This window comes from Perognathus longimembris, chromosome 17, assembly GCF_023159225.1.
Source record: "Perognathus longimembris pacificus isolate PPM17 chromosome 17, ASM2315922v1, whole genome shotgun sequence".
NCBI lineage: Eukaryota > Metazoa > Chordata > Mammalia > Rodentia > Heteromyidae > Perognathus > Perognathus longimembris.
The window spans coordinates 13,598,413-13,621,095 of record NC_063177.1 but is presented as its reverse complement, the minus strand read 5'-3'; the positions used below and the strand labels follow the sequence as shown (position 1 = coordinate 13,621,095).

The window sequence follows — 22,683 nt, the reverse complement described above, 5'->3', positions numbered from 1 at the left end:
GAGGGAATAATCTGGCCGACCAGGCAGCCAAGGAAGCAGCCCTCCAGCCCAGAGCAGAAGTATTGACTCTAGTAGACCCAGGGCCACGAGCTTTGCCTCCTGTGCTCCAGTATTCCCAAGAAGACTTGGAGTGGATAAAGAAAATTCCCATGGCCCACAAAACCCCTGACAGAGAAGTTAACAATGACTGGTGGAAAACTGGTGAAGGGAAACTTATCTTGCCACAAGGGCTGGGTAAGGGGATCCTTAAGAGAATCCACCGAGCTTCTCATATGGGAACCCAAAGATTGCAGGACTTGTTCTGACACTCCAAAGTGAAAATTAGACAAGGAGATCAACTTATTGAAGATACTGTTAAAAATTGTAAGGCCTGTCAGCTCACCAATGCCCCCAATCAACCAACTGTTAAAGGAGCTCGCTTCCGTGGGGATAGGCCAGGCGTGTATTGGGAAGTAGATTTCACAGAAATTAAACCTGGAAAATCTGGATACAAATATTTGCTAGTTTTTGTAGACACCTTTTCAGGATGGGTTGAAGCTTATCCAACAAAGCATGAGACCGCGAATGTAGAGGCTAAGAAGATCCTGGAAGAAATCCTACCCAGGTATGGCTTCCCATCTACCACTGGGTCGGACAACGGACCGGCCTTCATCTCAAAAGTAAGTCAGGAAATAGCCGCTGCACTGGGGACGGATTGGAAATTGCATTGTGCTTATAGACCCCAGAGTTCAGGACAGGTAGAGAGAATGAATCAGACTCTAAAAGAGACCTTAACTAAATTGGCCTTAGAGACTGGCGCAGACTGGGTGTCACTCCTTCCTTTTGCTCTGCTTAGAGTAAGAAATTCTCCCTATCCGCTTGGCATTACTCCTTTTGAAATAATGTATGGGTACCCCCCGCCCATTATCCCTAGTCTTCAGACTGAATTGCTTGCTGATTTGGATATTGAATTTTTGTGTAAACTTGATTATTTGCAGCTCACGCACAAGAGTATGTGGCCCCAAATTAAGGCATTATATGATTCCGCTTCTGTCCCTACTCCCCATTTATTCAGACCAGGGGACTGGGTGTTCGTCCGGAGGCATAACCCCAAATCCTTAGAACCACGGTGGAAGGGACCCTACGTAGTGCTACTGACTACTCCCATCACCCTCAAGGTAGATGGCATCGCCACTTGGGTCCATTGCTCCCACGCCAGGCCAGCTGACCCCTTTGCCCTGGATGAAGACTACCGTGGTGGACATGGGAGGTCTCCAAGCACCCGACTCAGCTGCTTCGCCTTCGCCTCAAGAAAAGAAAGTTAGACTGAATATTGTTATAATTTTCTTTTTGCCTTCTTTCCTTGCTACCCTGGCTAATGTTGATGTTATTTTGGCAGCTCACTCCAAGGTGGGGTGACCCCCTTATTTTAGCAACTAGCAGGAGTCCTGTAAAGTCCCATGCAAGCAAGAAGACATTGGTAGTTTTGGGCTTGCTCAGGAATACAGGTATAGCCACCCGACCCTTAAAGCACAGCTGAGAAGTTTACCATTCTATGTATTATTTTGTTGCTGACATTTGGATCCTAAACACTATACAGCTAATGGTAACTCTGTATAGCTGAAAGTTAATTTCCAGTTTGAAGTAATCCTGCAGTCCCTTGGTAAAGTAGACTAAGGTTATAGGTTCCTGGCTAGATAAGGTCAACGCCCCTCAGCCTGAAGAAGCTACAGAAGATGGATGATCTTCACCCATCAGCCCCCCTTTAAAACCAAGGGACCAGAGTTGCCCTATTGGCCCAAGCCTTATCTCTATATCATCCCCTAGACGTGCAAGCCATTGAAATGAACAGAAGGAAGCCATGATTGGCTCCCAAGGTACCAAAGAGAAAAGGAGGAAAATGAAAAGCCAGACTAAAGCCATTTTGAAGTCAGGCCCCACTTTACCATGTGAACCTGAGATAAGCAGGCCCTGTGAGCAAACCCAGGGCAAGCTTATTAGGGCCCAGCCGGTCAAGAACTCTAACCGCCTGGGAATGCTTAACTCTAACCGTCCCCAGAATGTCTTGAGCCCTGAGCCAATCAGATTTGTACCCGTGTCCTAATCTTGCTTGCTTGAACACCTGATTGCTGTAACTTTGTTTTTTGTCTTGAACACCTGATTGCTGTAACTTTGTTTTTTGTCTTGCTTGAACACCTGATTGCTGAAACTTTGTTTTTTGCCTTTATAAGCCCTGTGCAATCGCAGCTCAGGGCTTCCTCCTAAGCTCCACTGTGTCGGTGGGTAGGACGAGGCCCGGGCTGCGGCCCGCTTGAATAAAGCCTTGCCTTGCTTTTGCATTTCGGAATGTCTGAGTCTCAGTGGTCTTCTTGGTGGTCGTTTCGCGACTTGGCATAACAATACATATGAAACCTCTTCCCACCAATAATTGGACACAGGGGCTGGGGACATGGCCTAGTGGCAAGAGAGCTAGCCTCGTATACATGAGGCCCTGGGTTCAATTCCCCAGCACCACATATACAGAAAACGGCCAGAAGTGGCGCTGTGGCTCAAGTGGCAGAGTGCTAGCCTTGAGCAAAAGGAAGCCAGGGACAGTGCTCAGGCCCTAGGTTCAAAGCTCAGGACTGGCCAAAAAAAAAAAAAAATTGGGCACAGTAGTACATGCCCATCATCAAAGCTATATGGGAGGTTGAGATCAGGAACATCATGGTTCCAGGTCAACTTGGACAAGAAACATCAAGGAAAATGGGGCTTGGAAGCCTGGTTCAAGTAGAACACCTACCTAATAAGCATGAGGTCCCAGAGTTCAACCTCCAATCCCATCAGTAAAAACAAAACAAAACAGTGCAAAAAGGGTTAGAGGCTTGGCTCAGAAGAATGCCTGCCTAGCAGGCTTGAGGTCTTAAGTTCAAACCCCAGTACTGACAGAAAAAAAAGAGCAGGAGGGAGTGAAAACAATATTGTTAGAAAATACAGCAGAATATAGTTGTAACCTTCAACACTACTTAAAATTTTGCTACTCAAGGTTTACTCTCCAAAGAGGCAGCACAATATCACTGGGGACCTCCTTAGAAACTTGTAATCTCGGACCCTACCCCAGAACAAACCATAATTTGAATTTTAACAAGACCCTAGGTGCATCAGAGTTTAAGGAGCACTAACCTAACAGTACACAGACATGACAGAAAATTTGAATGCAAAGATGCTCACCCCTCCAAAAAAAAAAAAAAGTAAAAGAAAATATACATGCACTATATCAAACTGACAAATTGTAAGTTACTGATACCCAGCATATGCAAAAATTCCTGCAAATCGTAAGGAAACGGGCCAGAAAAATGGGCAAGAGTAGGAAAAAACAATTTTCTCTCATGGTGCCGGGAAACTCATGCACATCTACTGTGCACATATAAACGGTGGACTGAGCAGCCCACATCCACAGGCCCTCCCCACCGTGTTTGTGTAACGCGAAGTAAAGGAGGAAAAGAGAACGGGGCGGAGAAGAGTGGGGGAGACAGGGAGAGGAGGAGGGGGGAGGGGGAAGAGGAGGGGGGAGAGGAGGGCGGAAGAGAGGGAGGAAAAGAGGGAGTAAGGGAGAGGACAGAGCTTGGGCAGACTGCGGCTTCCAAGTTGGGCAGCGAGAGGCCGGCGTCCCGAGCCGCTCCCGTCGCGCGCGCACCTTGCACAGGTCGGCGGCGATGGCCGCCAGGATGTCCTTCTCGTGCTCCTGCACCATCTTCCGCAGGGCCTCGAGCTGCTGCAGCCGGAATCGCAGGGGTCGAGTTCGGCCGGACCGGAACGCCTGACGAAGCCTCAGGACCTGTCGCTCCATGGCGGGGTCTGAGGAGAAAGGCGAGGTCCTGGAGCGGGACGACGCGACGACGAGGCGGGGAGGGACGGAGGCAGGTGTGGTGGCGTGGTCCCTGGCCTTCCTTCCGAGCCCCCGGTCTTTCAGCCGGTCCCCCAGTCACGGTTGACAATGCCCACGGATAAGGTGCGGCCTCTGCGCCGGCCAAGGACAACTGCCCCACAGCGACGCCGAGCCGCGGGCCACAACCCTATGCCGCGCTCCCATTGGCCATCAGCTCCCCCGCGTGACCACAAGCCCCGCCCACTCCCCCTGGGCGGTTCTCGGAAACGCCTGCTTCACCGAGGGGAGTCGGGGTCTGGAGGTGCTGGGCTAGAGGAGGGGTTTCGGGGTGCGAGGTTGCAGGAGGAAGGCAGTGGGCCTCGATGGGAGAGAGGGGTCGCTGACTGGCCGAAGCGGAGAGGGCACGCCTCTGAGGAGAGGTGGGTGTCAGGCAGGAAGCGCCCTCACCCCGACGCAACGCCGGCCGGGCGCCCTGCGGCCCCCGGATGGAGTTTCCTTCCTCTTTGCGTCTGCGGCTCTTCAGATGTGGTGGAGTCGGCAATTCTGGGGACCCTGGGTCGGGTGTGTCGGGTCTGTGGAGGGTGGGCCTGGGAGTCTGGGGTCGCTTCCGACTCCCTCTGTCTCCAGCTGCTTCCGGCCCGCAATGAGGACGAGAAACGAAGCTGGCCTCCTCCCGTAATTCCGGCACCTGTGTTTCAGCACACACTCATTTCCATCGCGCGTCGCCTTCTCTCTCTCCTGTCTGCCTATCATCCCATTTTCCTAGTCTGCTTTACTCTTGTTTTCCTTTTAGTTTACTCGAATGAGTCCTTTAGGATTTCTGTTCTCTCTCTTCTGTCTCTGTGTCTCTCTCTGTCCCTCCACCCCCACCCCCGCCTTGGGGGTTAAACTTAGGGCAGGCACTCGCCTGGCTTGCACTCTACCACTTGTGTCATACCGCAGCCCTTTCATCTTTTAGTTTTCCTCTACTAGAATCTCAGTCCTGACTAGCCTCTGGCTTTGGTCCTCCTACCTCTGCCTCCTTGCATATCCTGTGTACTTGAGACCACAGGCTTGCACCACTGTTGCCTACTTCATGATCTCACAGTATTCAAGTGCCTTCTGGATGGCCTCTTTTCATAGTCACTCCTTCCTCTAATCCAAAGGATGATGGACAGAAGGCTCTAAGCCCAATCTTTTCCTCTGAGTTCCCAACCATTTATTTACATCCTGGTGGTCTCCATTTGAATTTGTAACAGGCATGTTTACAGCTAACCTTAAACAAGATTTTTCATTTATTTTCCTCTACCAAACAATGTTCTGGGTGTTTGGGGTCAATGAATGAATGAATGAATGGGACCATCTAATATGTCCTTGCAATCATTCTTGACTCTTCTCATTTGGCAAATGGTGATATTTCCCAAGACACTCTAAGCAGTCGAAAAAATCCACAGAAGCAGAGTCAAAGGTGAGAAATGAACCCTTATTAGCCGGCCAGCAACTGCCCAGTCCTGGCAGGACTAAGAGCAGCATCCACCTCCAATGAGGCAGGGTTTATAAAAGTCAGAACCACATGCAGGTGGTGGCTTAGTAAGAGAGCTGATTTATAGAAGCTCAAAGATCAATAGGGGCAGGGATATTCTTCAGCTGTGGTGAGGACCAGGCAGACAGCATTCTGCCAACGCAGCTGGAGGCCAGAGATTCAGGATTGAGGTGGGGGGTCAACAAGAAATGGAAAACTGGGTTCTTACACCACAAGCAAACCACAGGTAGTGCTGTGTCTCAAAGTGGTTGAGCACTAGCCTTGAGTGAAAGAGCTCAACTCAGGCCCTGAGTTCAAGCTCCATGACCAACCAAAAATAATTCCTGATGCTAGTTCCTGCTTATCTTGGTCAAGGTGGCCCCAGAGGATGGCAGTGACATCTCTAAATGGGATAGGAGCTTGTGCAGCCCCACAGGTTTCAGCAAGGGTAGTTTTAGCAACTACTGATCTCTGACATCACCCCATTCTTCCTTTTGTATTAATCTTAATTTTCCTCCATGAAATAACTAAATTGGCTTCCCTGTTACCACTGGACCTTGACAGATGTGTTTGCTATAGCTTGTTCTTCACCTAGCTGTCACTGTAACACATATTTAAATCAAGTCTATAATTGAGGATTACCTGTAGGTAATAAGCCAACTGCCTAAAGTATCTAGAACTATGTAGAAATGTTTAACCCAGTTCAAAGTTTGCTACAGTGATATGCCTAATTATCTTTTTTATTTGATCTTCAAGTGGCCAATTGTAAACATTGTGCAAGTGTAAATTATGGGAGGTAAGTTAGGATATGAATAATGCTGTTTTTAAAAAATATTAATAATAGGGGCTGGGGATATAGCCTAGTGGCAAGAGTGCCTGCCTCGGATACACGAGGCCCTAGGTTCGATTCCCCAGCACCACATATACAGAAAACGGCCAGAAGCGGCGCTGTGGCTCAAGTGGCAGAGTGCTAGCCTTGAGCGGGAAGAAGCCAGGGACAGTGCTCAGGCCCTGAGTCCAAGGCCCAGGACTGGCAAAAAAAAAAAAAAATTTAATAATAAATAGAATCCCAGTGTGGAATTAGAACAGAAATCAGTATCAATCACATTAATGTCATACTAAGATATATTAATCTCTAAGCAGCAAAGAGCTGCTTCTCCCTCTGATGTTAAGGCAGGAGAATTTATATTTTGTGAATGTAGTGACACAATCACCAGGAGTTTTATTCTTTACCAACTCTTGCATACTGTATAAGTTGGAGAAACCAACTGATAGCACCACCACCCCTTTTTGGCAGCACTCCGGTTTGAATGCTAGGCCTTGAGATTGCTGGGCAGGTGCTCTATCACTTAAGCCACATCCCCAGACCAACTGGTCACATTTCATTGGGCATATTTAAAAAGCAGATACAAATGCTTTAACAGAACAATATGATATATTTATAGAATCAAAGAGAAGATTGAGAATTCTTTACTATATTCAAACTGAAGTATTCTCCATTCTAGTCCTTGAAAATGGCATGCTTATTGATTAAAGTAGCTAAGGACCAACGAAAGCACCACTGTGGGACACAGGCAAATGGGCTAAGTCCCTACCACCTGCTTCTTTTAGGAAAGTAATAAGACTGGTGATTTTACTATCCCTGCTCAGCAGACATAGTAATTGAAAAGGGTTTCTTGCCAGGTGCTGGTAGCTTATGCCTGCAATCCTTGTTACTCAGGAGGCTAAGATCTGATTATCTGGATTTGTTTGTCAGTTGTGGGACTTGAACTCAGGGCCTGGGCGCTGTCCCTAAGCCTCTTTGTGCACACAACTAGTGCTCTACCACTTCAGCCACAGGTGCCACTTCTGGTTATTGAGTAGTTAATTGGAGATAAGAGTTTCACAGGGGCTGGGGATATAGCCTAGTGGCAAGAGTGCCTGCCTCGGATACACGAGGCCCTAGGTTCGATTCCCCAGCACCACATATACAGAAAACGGCCAGAAGCGGCGCTGTGGCTCAAGTGGCAGAGTGCTAGCCTTGAGCGGGAAGAAGCCAGGGACAGTGCTCAGACCCTGAGTCCAAGGCCCAGGACTGGCCAAAAAAAAAAAAAAAAAAAAAAAGAGTTTCACAGGTACTTTTCTGCCTGGCCTGGCTTCTAACCATGATCTACAGATCTCAGCCTCCTGAGTAGCTAGGAAGAAGGTTTTGAGCCAGCCTGGGCAGGAAAGTCCAAGAGGCTCTTATCTCCAATGAAGTACCAACAAAGCCAGAAGTGGAACTGTGACGCAAGTGCCTCAAGCAGAAAGGCTCAGAGGTAGCTTTCAGGCCCTGAGATCGAGCCTCAGGACAGACAGACAGACACACACATGTTTTTTAAGCTAGGCTGATGGAGAAGCCACAGTAATTAAGGCTACAGAGAGACATAGAAAAGATCACCACAGATGACAAGTAAATGACTAACAGTGAAAGATAAAGAAAATATCAGACTTGAAGTTTAACAAAATACACAGGTAAAAAGGAGTTAATATTAAATTATTCCATATATATGGTGTACCTAATATAGTCAGATTCTTAGAGATAAGTACAGACCCTGTGATATGGGCTACTGAAAGTTATTTAATGAGCAGAGAATTGTCAGCTGGGATAATGAGAAAGGTCTAGAGGGGGATGGGAATGATGGTTGTACAGTAATGTGAATTTACTAAATACACTGAAGTGTATACTTGCAATGGCTAAAATGTTATGTTTTGTGTATATTTTATCATAATAAAAAATGAAATGGCAGCCAGATGTCAGTAGCTTATACCTGTGATCCTAGCTACTCAGGAGACCAAGATATGAAGATTATGGTTTGGAGGCAGCTACAGCAGGAAAGTCTGTGAGACTCATCTCTAATTAATCAGCAAAAAGCCAGAAGTAGAGGGGAAAACTGGGAGAGAGCAAGAGAAGAGGTGACATTGTCCAAAAAGAAATGTACTCTTTATCTGAGTTATGTAATTGTAACCCCTCTGTATATCACCTTTATAATAATAAAAAAAATTTTAAGCCAGAAGTTAAGCTGCAAAAGCTTCACTTAGGTCCTGAGTTCAAGCTCTGGTACTTATACAAAAACAATGGGCAAAAAAGAAAAATAGGAAATTGATTCTTTAACACAATGGAGGCCATATGTTAAAAATAATTAAAAACAAAATATCCTGTGAAATGGTGACAGATTGAAAATTTTTTCTCCCCAAATCAGGATGAAGATAAGGATATATTATTGCTACTTCTCATCAAGACAGCACTGGAAGTCCAGACAGCAATGAGGCAGAAAGAATAAAATGCACTTAAATAGGAAAATTAATATTTTGGCCAGTACCTGGAACCAGCTTCTTTTGAGGCCTCTTGAGGCCATTATCCAGAAGCTATCTCTGTACTTTGAGTTCTTACCTAATGGACTGCAATGTTAACTTAGCAAATAAACAAAAAAGTAATGTAGCTCAGAGAGGGCAAGTGTGATCAAAGTTCATTATATAATGAACAAAATATCATGATGAAACCTATTAAAATGTACAAAGAATAAAAAACCTAATATAAGAGTACTGTATATTTTTTGTTACAAATAGCCAAGCTTCAGCCAAATAGGCAACTAATTTCTCAGACTTTGCCTGAATAAGGTAAATACCATATCACACCATGCTCAAATTAAGTAAGTCTAGCTGTAGTGAATCAGAGATTACTTTGCTTCTGTGTTCTGCTGTGATACTGCTTACTGCTCATGTTTTGTGTGATTCTTAACTTCACCCTGATATGAGTGTTGCCTGATTCATGAACTGTTTTTTGCTCTCAAGTAAATAGTTAAATTTATATTAAAATTAGCTTTGTTATCTTTTTCTCCAGTGGTGGGTTTAGAATTCAGGGTTTGACAGGTTAGGCAAGTGCTCTACCATTGAGCTATGCCCCCAGTCCCTAATGTATTTTTTAAAATTATAGATGGTTAGTAATTACTGTGTACAAATTTTGTATCATTACAATTCTGAATGTGTGTGTGTGTGTTACTGAGGATTGATCATAAGCCCAGGTTGAAACGGACTGTAAATATAAGACCTTGTCTTGAAAATAACCAATGCAAAGCCAACTCAGGAGGCTCAGATCTGATCTGATTATCTTGGTCTGAAGCCAGTTTAGGCAGTTAAGTCCATGAAACCCTTAGCTCCAATTAAAAACACCAAAAAGATGGAAGTGGAGCTGCAGTTCAAGTGGTAGAGTGCTAGCTTAGAGCACAAAAGCTCACGGATAGTGCCCAGACCTTGAGTTCAAGCCATAGGACTGGCACAAAAACAAAACAAAACAAAAGCAGAAAGGTCTGGGGGAATGGCCTGCTTAGCAAGCTAAAGACATTGAATTCAAACCCCAGTACTGCCAATAAGTTAGTTAGAAATAAAAATGGAATAATCCTTCAGGAGAGCATTTGGCAATAATGTATCAAAATTAAGAGTTGTTTGGTCCAGCTAATCCTCTAAGGAGATCTGTATCCCCTAACAGTCTATCTGCCAGTATATGCAATACTCATATGTAAGAACATATATTGGTCATTTATGTACGCTGTTTATAGGGGAGAAATAGAGGTTCTAGTTAGCATGCCTAGTCCTTTATTTCCTTATGTGGATCTTCACAGATTCTTCCTTTTTTTGCCAGTCTTGGGGCTTGAACTAAGGGCCTGAGCACTGTCCCTGGCTTCTTTTTGCTCAAAGCTAGTATTCTGCCACTTGAGCCACAGAACCACTTCTGGCTTTTTCTATATATGTGGTGCTGAGGAATCGAACTCAGGGTCTCAGGTATATGAGGCAAGCACTACCACTAGGCCACATTCCCAGCCCCTTCACAGATTCTTCTATATGACTCCTTCAAGCAGTGGAACAAACTTAGAGGATTGAGTGGTGAGGAGGCACAGAGTAGATTATGAGAGGATGTGTTTCTCATCCATTTATGCAACAAATATTCACTGAGCACTTGCTGTATGTCAAGCTGTTCTGGGCCCTGAAGTGTTAGTGACTAAGCTATACTTCTTGCCCTTAAGGGAAGACAGTGAACAAACAGGTCTCTAACACCAGCACTGTTTACTATAGCAAAAGACTGGAAGTAGTCCAGCTGTCCATGTTAGAACATCCATTTCTTATACACACATTGGTGAGGCCACCAATGCAGTATAATATGGCAGCAAAATAAATGAGAAATCTTTCACTGTGATCATACAAAGTATCTCTAGAAAGCAAGATGAGGCACAATGTATATTAAGAAAAATTTAAGAAAAAAATTAAAAAAAAAAGAATCTGAACAAACAGGAAATACTTCCTACTTCATTGGAAAACATTTGCAATACAAAATTCTGAAATAAAATTCAAAATTCTACTTTGAAGTAAAAAAAAAAAGAATTGGAAGAATTAAAACATACTTCCTTGTTTGTACTTAGGAAAGCTACAGAAGAAACAATAGTTTCTTATAGCTACTTGGGGTTGGTGGGCTAAGAGTGGGATGCTGTTTTATGGCAAGAGTGGAAACCAAGTTATCAGTGCTTAACTTCGCAGATAGCTCTGTCCTCTCTCTCTCGCTCTCTCTCTCGTGTGTATGTGTGTGTGTGTGTGTGTGTGTGTGTGTGTGTGTGTGTGTGTGTGTGTTGTTCCAGGGCCTGGGTAATGTCCCTGTGGCTTTTTTGCTCAAGGCTGGCATTCTACCACTTGAGCCAAAACTTCACTTCCAGCTTTTTGCTGATAAATTGGAGATAAGAGTCTCATGGACTTTTCCTTCTCTGGGTGGCTTCAAACTGAAATCCTCACATCTTAGCCTCCCTAGTGACTAGGATTACCAGCACGAGCCAGTGGCATCATCTATAAAGTTGGTTTTTAAAACCAGAATACAGGTACTCCCTAGACACTATGTTGAAAATCAACTATATAACTTGTGGGTGGGGATGGGAGGGAAAAACTGGGAGAGAGCGAGGGAAAGGGTGACACTGTCCAGAAAGAAATGCACTCATTACCTGACTTATATAACTGTAATCCCTCTGATATTACCTTTATAATCACAAAAAAAATTTAAGTCACAAATTGGGTGATTTCTTCCACATAAAACACCCTGTAGACACAAACATAACTTTAATGATTGCCAGGGGAACAGGATTTGAGATGTGCCAGGTTTAATACACCTGGGCTCTATTGTTAGTGTGATGTTGTGTAACTAGATAGGAACAGTGGCTTCAGTTGTACCAAACACCACAAGATTGTACATGAGAAAGCAATTGTTTATGAATTTTACACCAAAGAATTTTTCCTGAATGTTTTATTCTATACCACCAATTCTGCATCATGGTTGTAATGTTTTTATATCCTCTTTGAAGATATAAGTTTTTGTCCCTGCAAACTCACTGTTTTTCTGGCTGCTTTTGAAGACATCTGACATTTATGTTGTTTGTTCACTTTCATGAGAAGACAGTAACGTAAGGGAAGTGCTGGTCACTTGGTGGGTGAAATGCCAAGTGAAGTGTCTCAATGACTCCTTTGTCAAAAGCTTAATACTTGGTGTGGCACTATTAGGAGGTGGTGGAAACTTTAAGAGGAGGGGCCTAATGGGAGGTTTTCCAGTCACTGGGGGGTGTGCCCTTGAAGGTGATGGTGGAACCTGGTCCCCTTCCCTTCCTTTCTCTTTTATTCACTTGTGAATAGCTCTGCTCCTTCACAAATTCCCTACCAAAATGTGTTTCCCAAAACAATGGGGCCAACTGTTTATAGAGGGAAACCTCCATAACTGCCAGCCAAAGTAAACCTTCTCTTTTTTGTTTGTTTTTTGGCCAGTCCTGGGGCTTGAATTCGGGGCCTGAGCACTGTCCCTGACTTCTTTTTGCTCAAGGCTAGCACTCTACTACTTGAGCCACAGGGCCCCTTCTGGCTTTTTCTATATATGTGGTACTGAGGAATCGAACCCAGGGCTTCATGTATATGAGGGAATCACTCTACCACTAGGCCATATTCCAAGCCCTAAACCTTCTCTCTTTATATCATTGATTCAGGCATGTCCTACAGTAACAGCAAGCCTAACACAGGTAGAGTTTGAATTATGAGATTCACTATAGCTACCATGTGGGCTTTATGCTAGTTAATGCCCAGTATTAGATTTTTTAAATGATTTTCTTTAATTAGTCAAAATTTCTAGAACTAGCTCTAAGAAAAATCTCCTTGCTAGAAGGTGAAACCATAGCTGTCAACATTGTGGGAGTTGTGGGAGCTAAAGGGGAAAAAGAACATAAATTTATTTTCTAATTAATCTGAAAATTGCCACACAAATTTATTAGAAGACAAAAACTAAATGTTATCAGCAATATTTTATATGGCAATGGACCACTTTCCTGAAAGGAGGCTATTCAATGAGAAAGTAACAAACATTATGGTTTTGGAAAACCAAATTTACGTATTTAGAAACCATGATAAGTTAACAGAGAAAGGTATACTTAAAACTGGCATGGCTCAGTGAGAGAACACTTGCTTAGCCTACATGAGGCCCTGGGTTCCGTCCCTAGCACCAAAAACAAAACCACAACAAAGTGCTCGCTTTGGCAGCACATATACTAAAATTGGAACGATACAGAGTAGATTAGCATGGCCCCTGTGCAAGGATGACACACAAATTCGTGAAGCGTTCCATATTAAAAAAAAAAAAAAACAAAAAACAACACACACACACAACAAAAAACTTCTTTACTAGTTCCCTCCTTCCCTCTTCCATGTATTTTTTTTTTTGTCTGTGCTGAGGATTGAACAAAGGGCCTCATGTTAGACAAGTCAAGCTCCTTCCTGACCTTAATGCAATGGTGCAGATAACCCAGAGCTGAGATTGAAACTACATCCATCTAACAGGTCTGCCCCCAATGCTTAGCATGTTATCATTTCTAAACTGGTAGTGATTCTTCCATCTTAGCCACTGTCATTGAAAACTCTTACTAAAATTCCTGCTACAAGGACAGCAATGGCAATGGCGAAAGCCATTCCACGATAGAAAATCAGCTGTCTCACGGTCAAGACATCCCCAACAGTGGCCACTGCATACTGGTTATTTTCTTCCAGTCCCATCAGTTGGGCAGTCTGGCTTTCTGGTCTGATGATATCAGGCAAGATCACTCCATCGGTTACTTCTCTTTCCAGAATAGGCAGATCTGTTTGTGGAGAAGAATGGAGCATTCACTGAGCCAAGTAGGAAGGTGACACTGAAGTTCACATGAGAATACATTATAACAAGTGACCATAACCATCATCAGTTAACATATGTCAAGTTATATATTTTTTGAAAAAAGCTTTTTTTAGGAGAGCTCAGAATTGGTCTGGTTGGTTGATATAAATGTAATTGAGGCAAGAGAGTAGATCTCACAAACTAAACAACTCTGGCCACATTAAGTTTTACTCTTTATAAGACAGAAATAGAGTACTCAAGAGAATGCCCTCAGTTACCTGTTTGGGTAGGTGTGGTCTCTTTATTGCCTTTTAGCCCAGCTAGAACTTGTGCCTAAAAACGTCATATAAGTAAATAAAGTGTAAGTTGAGTCAAGCTAGTAAGTATTTGTAAAAACTTCAATGTACCCTGGTGCTGGGGCTCATTCCTGTAATTCTAGTTATTCAGGAGGCTGAGACCCACATAATTGCAGTTCGAAGCCAGCCTGGGTAGAAAAATCCACAAGACTCTGTCTCCAAAATTACTAACAAAAAGCTGGGCTGGAGACATGAGTCAGGTGGTAAAGCATCAGCAGAGCAAGAAAGCAGAGCAAGAGTTCAAGGTCTTGGAGTTTAAGCCCCAGAACCAGGGGAAAATAATAATGAAAAGCTATTGCCAAAAGGTTTATAATATCTCACATTGTCTTTCTTTATCCAAAAAGTGCCAAGAGTATATAATACCAGAAATTCCCATGTTTTCCCCTCAGTGCTCAGTTTTCAACAATATTTAATACACTACTTTGTAATAAGAAGTGGAGATCGATCTATCGATCTATCTATCTATCTATCTATCTATCTATCTATCTATCTATCTATCTATCTGTAGATATATAACTGGGAATTGAACCTACAGCCTCATGCATGCGGAGCAGGTTCTCAACCACTCAGGTCAGCCCTGAGCCCCCTTTTTTGTCTGAATTTTGTTTTTGAAATAGGGTCTTACTAACTTTGCCTGGGTTGGACTCAAACTCTCAATCCTCCTGCTTCTAGAACAGCTGGAATCATAGATGTATGTGGCCATGACTGGCCTAAACAATATTTTTAAAAAGAAGCCTAGAAAAGAGCTAAATTGGTAGTAAGGAATAGAAGACATGCTTCTAACACTACTCTACCAAAAGAAGAAAATGCACTTTGGTTCCATTCTTTTTTTTTTTTTCTCTTTAAGTTGAGTTCTTTTTAGTAGCTACTAAATCCACCCTAAATTAGAAAATATGCTGAAATGTGATTTTCTTCTATCTCCCTCCTACTTCCTGCATAGTAGATTGGTTTAGTGATTTCCTCATATTTACCCTGAATATTCCTTACCATGCCATGGGATCAGGCCTACAAAACTGTTACCTGCTTTGCAACTCTACTCCAATTGGTTGTCAGGATGTACACCAAGTAGAAGAGGGCTTGAAAAAAGACGCAGACTATCAATCCAGACCACAGACCTGCGGGTGGGAAATAAGACTCAAAGCTTGCTTTCTATTTTCTTCAGTCCTGCTCCTCAATCATCTACAATCCAGAGGTCAAAATTCCAACTAAGTTAACTTTCTTAAAGGTTTTTTTTGCCAGTCATGGATCGTGAACTCAGGGCCTGAGCACTGTCCCTGGCTTCTTTTTGCTCAAAGCTAGCACTCTACCACTTGAGCCACAGCGCCACTTCTGGCTTTTTACATATATGTGATGTTGAGAAATTGAACCCACGGCTTCATGTATACAAGGCAAGCACTCTACACTAGGCCATATTCCCCAGCCCCTTCCTAAAGTTTTAGTAAGTAGAGGTCAGGAATTGAGACTCAAGTGTACCACTGAGCTACTAATACCAATAACACAAAACAGCTCCCCCAAAACTGCTTTCTGGTTTATAGATGACCTAAAATATTTATTGATTTTTGTTTCATGCCACATACTATTTTAAGTTCTAGTGATACAGAAGTGAACAAGAAGACAGGGTAGGAGCCTCATGGAACTTACATAGAGGCTGGAGGGACAAATAATAAATGAGGAAACAAACATGATAGTTTAAGAGTGACAGGTGTGGCAGGCTGCAAGAGCACATGCAGAATCATGACTTTCGGCAGAGCCTGAACAGTGGCCACGTGTCCTCTTAGGTGGAAACCTAAAGGACGAGGAGAAGGTTCAGGACAGGCAGAGGTGAAGTAGGCCCAGAAGGGAAGCAGGCTGAGAGGAGGTCAGCTTGGGAGTTTCAGGAGAAGGAAGATCATTTAGAAAGCAGCTTGGTGACAGGGAAGTGAACAGAAAACAGGACAGAGAAGCAGGCCACGAATGAGCTATGGGAAGATCCAAGGCTTACCACTTATCTAGGATCTAATGTAGACTCAATGGAACTTTTTCAGATGTATGTGTATGTTTATGGTGGAAGACCTGAGTTGTGTGTGTGTGTGTGTGTGTGTGTGTGTGTGTGTGTGTGTGTGTGTGTGTGTGTGTGTAGGTCCTGGGACTTGGCCTGCCCAGGTAGGCACTGTTCCAGTTCCTGAGCTTTTTCACTCGAGGTTAGCACTCTACCACTTGAACCACCACTTCTGACTTTTTGGTGGTTAATTGGAGATAAAAGTCTCATGAACTTTCCTATCCATGCTGACTTTGAACCTCAGTCCTCAGATCTCAGTCTCCAGAGTAGCTAGGATTAAAGGCATGAGCCACCAGCACCCAGTAAAACCTGTTTCCAAGAGCTTGCTTTGAAGCAGGATGTGGTGGTACATGACTCCAATCCCAGGACTGAGGAAGGAGGGTGGAGAGTTCAAGGCTAGCCTGGGTTATACAGTGAAGGCCCGTCTAAAAAAAAGAAAAAAAAAAGGAAAAGGAAGAAGAGGAGGACAAGAACAAAGACAGTGCAGTAGCTCAGATATGTAATTCTAGCTACTTGGGAGGCATATATGGGAAGATTAAACTTAAAGTTCCTAAGACTCCATCTCAACCAATGGCTGGGTGTGGGATGTGTGCCTGCCAACCACAGCAGCACAGGGAAGGACAGCAGGAAGATCACAGTCCAGGTTGGTCTAGGCATAAAGTGAAATCCTATCTTGAAAATAGCAAGGCAAAAGGGGGCTGGAGATATGGTTCAAATGGTAGTATCTATTTAGCACATGGAAGCCCTAAGTTCGAACCCTAATACTGAAAAGATAAAAACAAACAACAACAAAAAACCTAGTGATTGAAAAATATCACCTTTCGATAACTATCTTCTTATCTAACCATGCATGAATTTATTTTCAATCCAATCAATAACTTTGGCGGCTCTTTCTAGGTCATTTAAAAGTGTGTGGGCTTCGCTCAGCTGGAAGGAATGCTGGTAAAGTCAAATGATGTATTTTTCTTTTTTTTTCTTTTTTTTGTAATTTATTTATTAATTAAATAAAATTTTTTTTGAGAAGGTGTTGTGCAAAAAGGGTACGGTTACATAGTAGGGCAGTGTGTACATTTCTTGTGATATCTTACACCCTGTTTTTCTTTCCCTTCCCTAGGTCAGGTAGACATATATACAATACACAATGTACCAAGAACATATACAGTAGCCATGTGGCCTACGCCCAAGAAAATTCGCCTAGGGCTTTAAATGTAATGTCTACAATAGACAGTATGTCGACAATAGTCTTATATGAATGTACATACATAGCTTTTGAGCTATTGTATTCCACTGAGAGGTCAATTTTTGACCTTTATATGTTGAGTAGTTGTTTGGTTTTAGTTACATAATGTTGGGCCGCTGACCCAATCCTGTGGGAAATACCATTTGACAAGCAGTTTTTGGTTTCACAGACCTGGTCTCTACTGTCTCCCCGTCACCCCATCTTAACAGTTATATATCAGGGAGATCATGCCCCTTTGTTTTCTGTGTTCTAGGCTTGTCTCGCTCAACATTATTTGTAAAAGTTCTGACCATTTCCCGGCGAATAACAATATTTCACCATTCCTAATCACTATGTAGTATTCCATTGTGTACAGGTACCATATTTTTTGGATCCATTCATCTGTGGAGGGGCATCTGGGTTGATTCCATATTTTGGCTATTGTGAATTGTGCAGCGATAAACATGGAAGTACAAATGTCTTTTTGATATCTTGGGACCTGCTGTTCAGGATAGATGCCTAGGAGTGGTATGGCTGGGTCATAGGGTAGGTCTATATTGAGCTTTTTGAGAAACTTCCATACTGTTCTCCAAAGTGGTTGTACTAATTTGCACTCCCACCAACAATGGAGAAGGGTTCCTCTTTCCCTGCACCCCCTCCAGCATTTGTTGTTGCCTGAGTTCAGAGTATAAGCCATTCTAACTGGAGTGACGTGGTATCTCAGGGTTGTTTTTATTTGCATTTCCTTTACTACCAGGGATGTTGAACATTTCCTCATATGTTTCTTTGCCATTTTTATCTCTTCTCTTGTGAAGTCTCTCTTTAGCTCCTTTGCCTATTTCCTAATTGGTTTATTGGGCTTGGAGGGGCTTAGTTTTTTGAGTTCTCTGTAGATGACAGATATTAGGCCTTTGTCTATTGCTGTGCTGGTAAAGATCCTTTCCCATATGGTTGGCTGTCTTTCTATTTTGGTGGCTATGTCCTTAGCTGTGCAGAAACTTTTTAATTTGTAGTAGTCCCATTTGTTGAGTCTCTCCCCTATTTGTTGTGCCCCTGGGACTCTATTCAGGAAGTTCCTTCCTGTGCCTATAAGTTCTAGCGTCTTTCCTACTCTGTCCTTCAGTAGTTTCAAGGATTCAGGTCTGATATTGAGGTCCTTGATCCATTTTGAGTTGATCTTGGTGCATGGTGATAGGCTTGGGTCTACTTTGAGTTTTCTGCATATGGCTGCCCAGTCCTTCCAGCACCAGTAGTTGAAGAGGCTATGTTTATTCCATTGTGTGTCTTTAGCTCCTTTGTCCAATATCAACTGACTGTAAGAGTGCGCTTTTATTTCTGGATCTTCAATTCTGATCCATTGGTCGTCCGGTCTGTTTTTATACCAATACCAGGCTGTTTTTGTTATGATGGCTCTATAGTAGAGCTTGAAGTCTGGTAATGCGATAACTCCTGCACTGCTTTTTTTTTTGCCTAGAATTGCTTTGGCTATTCTAGGTCTTTTGCTGTTCCATATGAATTTATGGATTGTTTTCTCTATTTCAGTGAAGAATGTAACTGGGATTTTGATAGGGATTGCATTGAATTTGTATAACAATTTGGGCAATATGGCCATTTTCACTATATTGATTCTGCCTACCCATGAGCATGGGAGGTCTTTGCAGCTCCTTGTGTCTTCTTTGATTTCCCTTATTAGATTTTTATAGTTCTCATTGAATAGGTCTGTCACATCCTTGGTTAGGTTGATTTCTAGGTACTTTATTTTTTATTTTTGGCTACTGTAAATGAAATTGTTTCCATAATTTCCTTTCTGCTTGTACATTGCTGGTGTACAGAAAAGCTGCTGACTTTTGTGGATTGATTTTGTATCCTGCTACTTTGCCAAAATGGTTTATTAGGTGTAGGAGTTTGGGGACTGAGTTTTTTGGGTCCTTCAGATATAAGATCATGTTGTCTGCGAATAGGGATAGCTTGATTTCTTCCTTGCTGATGTGGATCCCTTTGATGTCCTCCTCTTGCCTTATTGCTATGGCTAGGGATTCCAGCACTATGTTGAAAAGAAGTGGGGAGAGTGGGCATTCTTGTCTTGTTCCTGAGTTTAGGGGGAATGATTTAAGTTTCTCTCCATTTAATACGATGTTAGCAGTTGGTCTGTTGTATATGGCTTTTATTGTTTTGAGGAATGTTCCATCTATTCCTGTTCTCTCCAGGGCTTTTAATAAGTATGGATGTTGTATTTTGTCAAAGGCTTTTTGGGCATCGACTGAGATAACAATGTGATTCTTGATTTTAGTTCTGTTTATGTGGTCAATTACGTTGATTGATTTATGGATGTTGAACCATCCTTGTGACTGTGGGATAAAGCCTACTTGGTCATGATGTATAATTTTCTTGATCAGTTTCTGGATCCTGTTAGCTAATATTTTATTGAGGAGCTTTGCGTCTGTGTTCATTAGTGATATTGGTCTGTAGTTGTCTTTTTTTGTTGGGTCCTTGCCTGGTTTGGGAATGAGTATGATATTAGCTTCATAAAATGAGTTTGGGATTTCTCCCTCTGTTTCTATTTCGCGGAAGAGTTTGAGGAGTATTGGTATTAGTTCCTCACTAAAGGTTCTATAGAATTCGTTGGTGAATCCATCTGGGCCTGGGCTTTTCTTTGTTGGGAGGTTCTTGATTACTCCTGTATCTCACTGTAAGTTATTGGTTTATTTAGTTGATTTATTTCTTCTTGGTTCAGTTTGGGCAGTTTATACTTCTCTAAGAATTGATCCATTTCTCTAAAATTATTGTTTTTTTAGTGAGTAGAAGTTCTGGAAATAGTTCCTTATGATTGAATATCGTGTGTACTTGTAATTTTTCCGGTGGAGTCCCTGATTTTACGTATATGAGTCTCTTCTTTTTTTTTGTAAGTCTTGCGAGAGGTCTATCAATTTTATTTATTTTCTCAAAAAACCAGCTTTTAGTCTTATTTATTTGTTGAATGGTCTTTCTATTTTCAATCAGATTTATCTCTTTTTTAATCTTTGTGATCTCTCTCCTTCTAGTCATTTTAGGTTTGATCATTTCTTGTTTCTCCAGTTGTTTTAGTTTCATTGTGAGGTTATTCACCTGCTCTGCTTCCATTTTTTAAATGTGAGTGCTGAGGGCAATGATTTTGCCCCTCAGTACTGCCTTAGCTGTGTCCCATAGGTTTCTTTGTGATGTATTTTCATTGTCATTGTGGCTTATGAATTCGTTGATTCCATCTTTAATTTGGTCTGTGGCCCAAGTGTTGGATAACAGTGTGGGGTTTAGCCTCCAAGAATGTGTATAGCTTCTGTGGTAACCGTTGTTATTGAGGGTTACCTTTAATCCACTTTGGTCAGATATAATACATGGGATGACGTCAATACTTTTGTATTTGCTGAGGTTCTTTGTGTGGGCTATGACATGGTCTATTTTGGAGTATGATCCATGGGCTGCTGAGAAGAAGGTGTATTGGGTCTCTGTAGGGTGGAAGATTCTGTATAGATCTGTCAGATCCATTTGGGATATGGTGTTACTTAGGTCCTCAGCTCCCTTGCTGATCCTCTGGGTGTTGGATCTGTCTCTTGGAGAGAGTGGGGTATTAAAGTCACCCACTATCATTGTGTTTGGGTCTACCTTATTCTGTAGTTCTGTGAGAATTTGCTTGACATATGTAGGGCCTCTTTTGTTCAGTGAGTATACATTTTTTTTTTTTTTTTTGCCAGTCCTGGGCCTTGGACTCAGGGCCTGAGCACTGTCCCTGGCTTCTTTTTGCTCAAGGCTAGCAATCTACCACTTGAGCCACAGCGCCACTTCTGGCCATTTTCTATATATGTGGTACTGGGGAATCGAACCCAGGGCTTCACATATACGAGGCAAGCACTCTTACCACTAGGCCATATTCCCAGCCCATGAGTATACATTTATCACCATGATGTCTTGATTCTGGATTTTTCCTTGTATTGAAATGTAGTGACCTTCTTTGTCTTTTTGAGTTGATTTTAGTGAGAAGTCCAGCTTGTCTGAGATCAGGATGGCTACTCCTGCCATTTTGGTAGGTGCGTTTGCTTGGAAGATCTTGCTCCATCCTTTCATTCGGAGCCTGTTTTTATCCCTTGCTGTAAGGTGGGTCTCTTGTAGACAACAGATGTCAACTTTTTGTTTGCGGATCCATTCTGCCAGTCTGCTCCTCTTTATTGGAGAGTTTATACCATTTATATTCAAAGAGATCAAGGATAAGAGTGTTTTTTCTCCTTCCATTTTCTTGTTGGGCTGTTTTTCCTCTTTTTTTTTTTTCTTGTCTTTAGTGGGCTGCTCTTTCTGTTGGGCTCTGACTATTGTAGTTTCTTTCTGTTTCTGTCTGTGTGTACTGTACGACTTCTGTTGGGTGGGATTCCCCTCTTAGAATTCGCTGTAGGGCTGTTTTTTTTATTCATATACTCCTTTAGATCCTCTTTGCTATGGAAAGATCTGGGTTTCCCCTCGAATATGAACTCCAGCTTTGCTGGAAATTTCATTCTAGGTTGGCACTTGTTGGCCTGTAGAACCTGGATAGTGTTCTTCCATTCTCTTCGCGCGTGGTAGGTTTGTGTGGAGAGGTCTGCTGTTATTCGGATCCTTTTCCCATTGTAATAAATTTCTTTCTTTGCTTTGGCTGAATTCAAAATTTGCTCTTTATTCTTGAGATCTGAAGTCTTGAATATTATGTGCCTTGACGTGGCTTTTCTGGGGTCTGGTCTGCCAGGTGTCCTATAGGCTTTGGTTACCTGGATGGGGTCCCTTGTGAGATTGGGGAAGTTTTCTGCAATAAGTTTATTGAAAATATGTTGAAGCCCTCTGCTCTGGTATTCGGCTCCTTCTTCTATTCCAATTATGCGCAGATTATATCTCGTCTTTGTCCACTAGCTCCTGGATTAGTCTGCCCTGGAGCTTTACCATTTCTTGGAGTGTGGTAATTTTCTGGTTCTTATCATCTGCATCATTGTCCAAGAGAGAGATTCTGGATTCAATATGGTCAATTCTTTGTGCTGTGGATTCAATTGCGGAGTTTATGGATGTCAGAGAGCTGTTTATGGTTGCCAGATCAGCTCTGATCATGGAAATTTCTTCCTTTAAGAGTTGTATTTTAAATCTATTTTTTTTCATGCATTTCACTTCTCAGGATGTTAAGGTCTTCTTTAACGGAGGTTTGCACTGTATCCATTTTTGCTTCCATTTCTTTCTTGGCTTCCTGGATGTCCTTCGAGACTTCCACTCTGAACTCCTGGAATTGTTTTCTGATTTCGTTTCTGAGGCTTTCCATCATTTCTGCTAACATAGCCTCAGTTGATTTTTTATTCTCCATCTCCTCTTCAGTCTTGCTGCTTTTTGGAGCTAGCGAGTTGGCTTGTGCTTTGATGAAATTTGTTATATTTCTTTGTGATTTGCGCATCTGGAGATCTGTGGGTGGCTTCCCTGGTTTGGCTTTGTGCTGGTTCCCACTGGTCCCTCAATAGTAGACTTGTTTGTGTCCTGGCTCTGGGTTTGAGTTTTGCTGT

At 42.7% G+C, this 22,683-nt stretch overlaps 2 protein-coding genes, 1 long non-coding RNA gene and 1 other non-coding gene across 5 annotated transcripts in view; 1 reads left to right on the top strand and 3 right to left on the bottom strand.

Moving 5' to 3' along the window:
• The window catches only part of Aldh3a2 (aldehyde dehydrogenase 3 family member A2), a 28,249-nt gene extending 24,292 nt beyond the window's left edge, over positions 1–3,957 (bottom strand). For both annotated transcript variants that reach the window (XM_048366636.1, XM_048366637.1), the window contains exon 1: positions 3,656–3,957. In XM_048366636.1, the coding sequence (XP_048222593.1) occupies positions 3,656–3,808 (153 nt within the window). In that variant the 5' untranslated portion in view covers positions 3,809–3,957. The remainder of the gene's footprint in view (positions 1–3,655) is intronic.
• A 7,466-nt stretch (positions 3,958–11,423) lies between these two features.
• Positions 11,424–13,087, bottom strand: LOC125366156. Its single transcript, XR_007213798.1, has 3 exons — positions 13,048–13,087; positions 12,351–12,914; positions 11,424–12,132 (listed from the first exon to the last, which is right to left on the bottom strand). It is a non-coding gene; the product is annotated as an uncharacterized LOC125366156 (long non-coding RNA).
• LOC125366652 lies at positions 12,908–13,014 on the top strand. The gene has a single exon (XR_007213939.1). It is a non-coding gene; the product is annotated as a U6 spliceosomal RNA (small nuclear RNA).
• Positions 13,088–13,134: 47 nt separating the features above from the next.
• Positions 13,135–22,683, bottom strand: part of LOC125366153 (multidrug and toxin extrusion protein 2-like) — a 40,756-nt gene continuing 31,207 nt past the window's right edge. The window contains exons 15-17 of the mRNA XM_048366631.1: positions 14,907–15,001; positions 13,809–13,863; positions 13,135–13,516 (exon numbers count right to left, since the gene is read on the bottom strand). Coding sequence (XP_048222588.1) covers positions 13,278–13,516; positions 13,809–13,863; positions 14,907–15,001 — 389 coding nt within the window. The 3' untranslated portion in view covers positions 13,135–13,277. The remainder of the gene's footprint in view (positions 13,517–13,808; positions 13,864–14,906; positions 15,002–22,683) is intronic.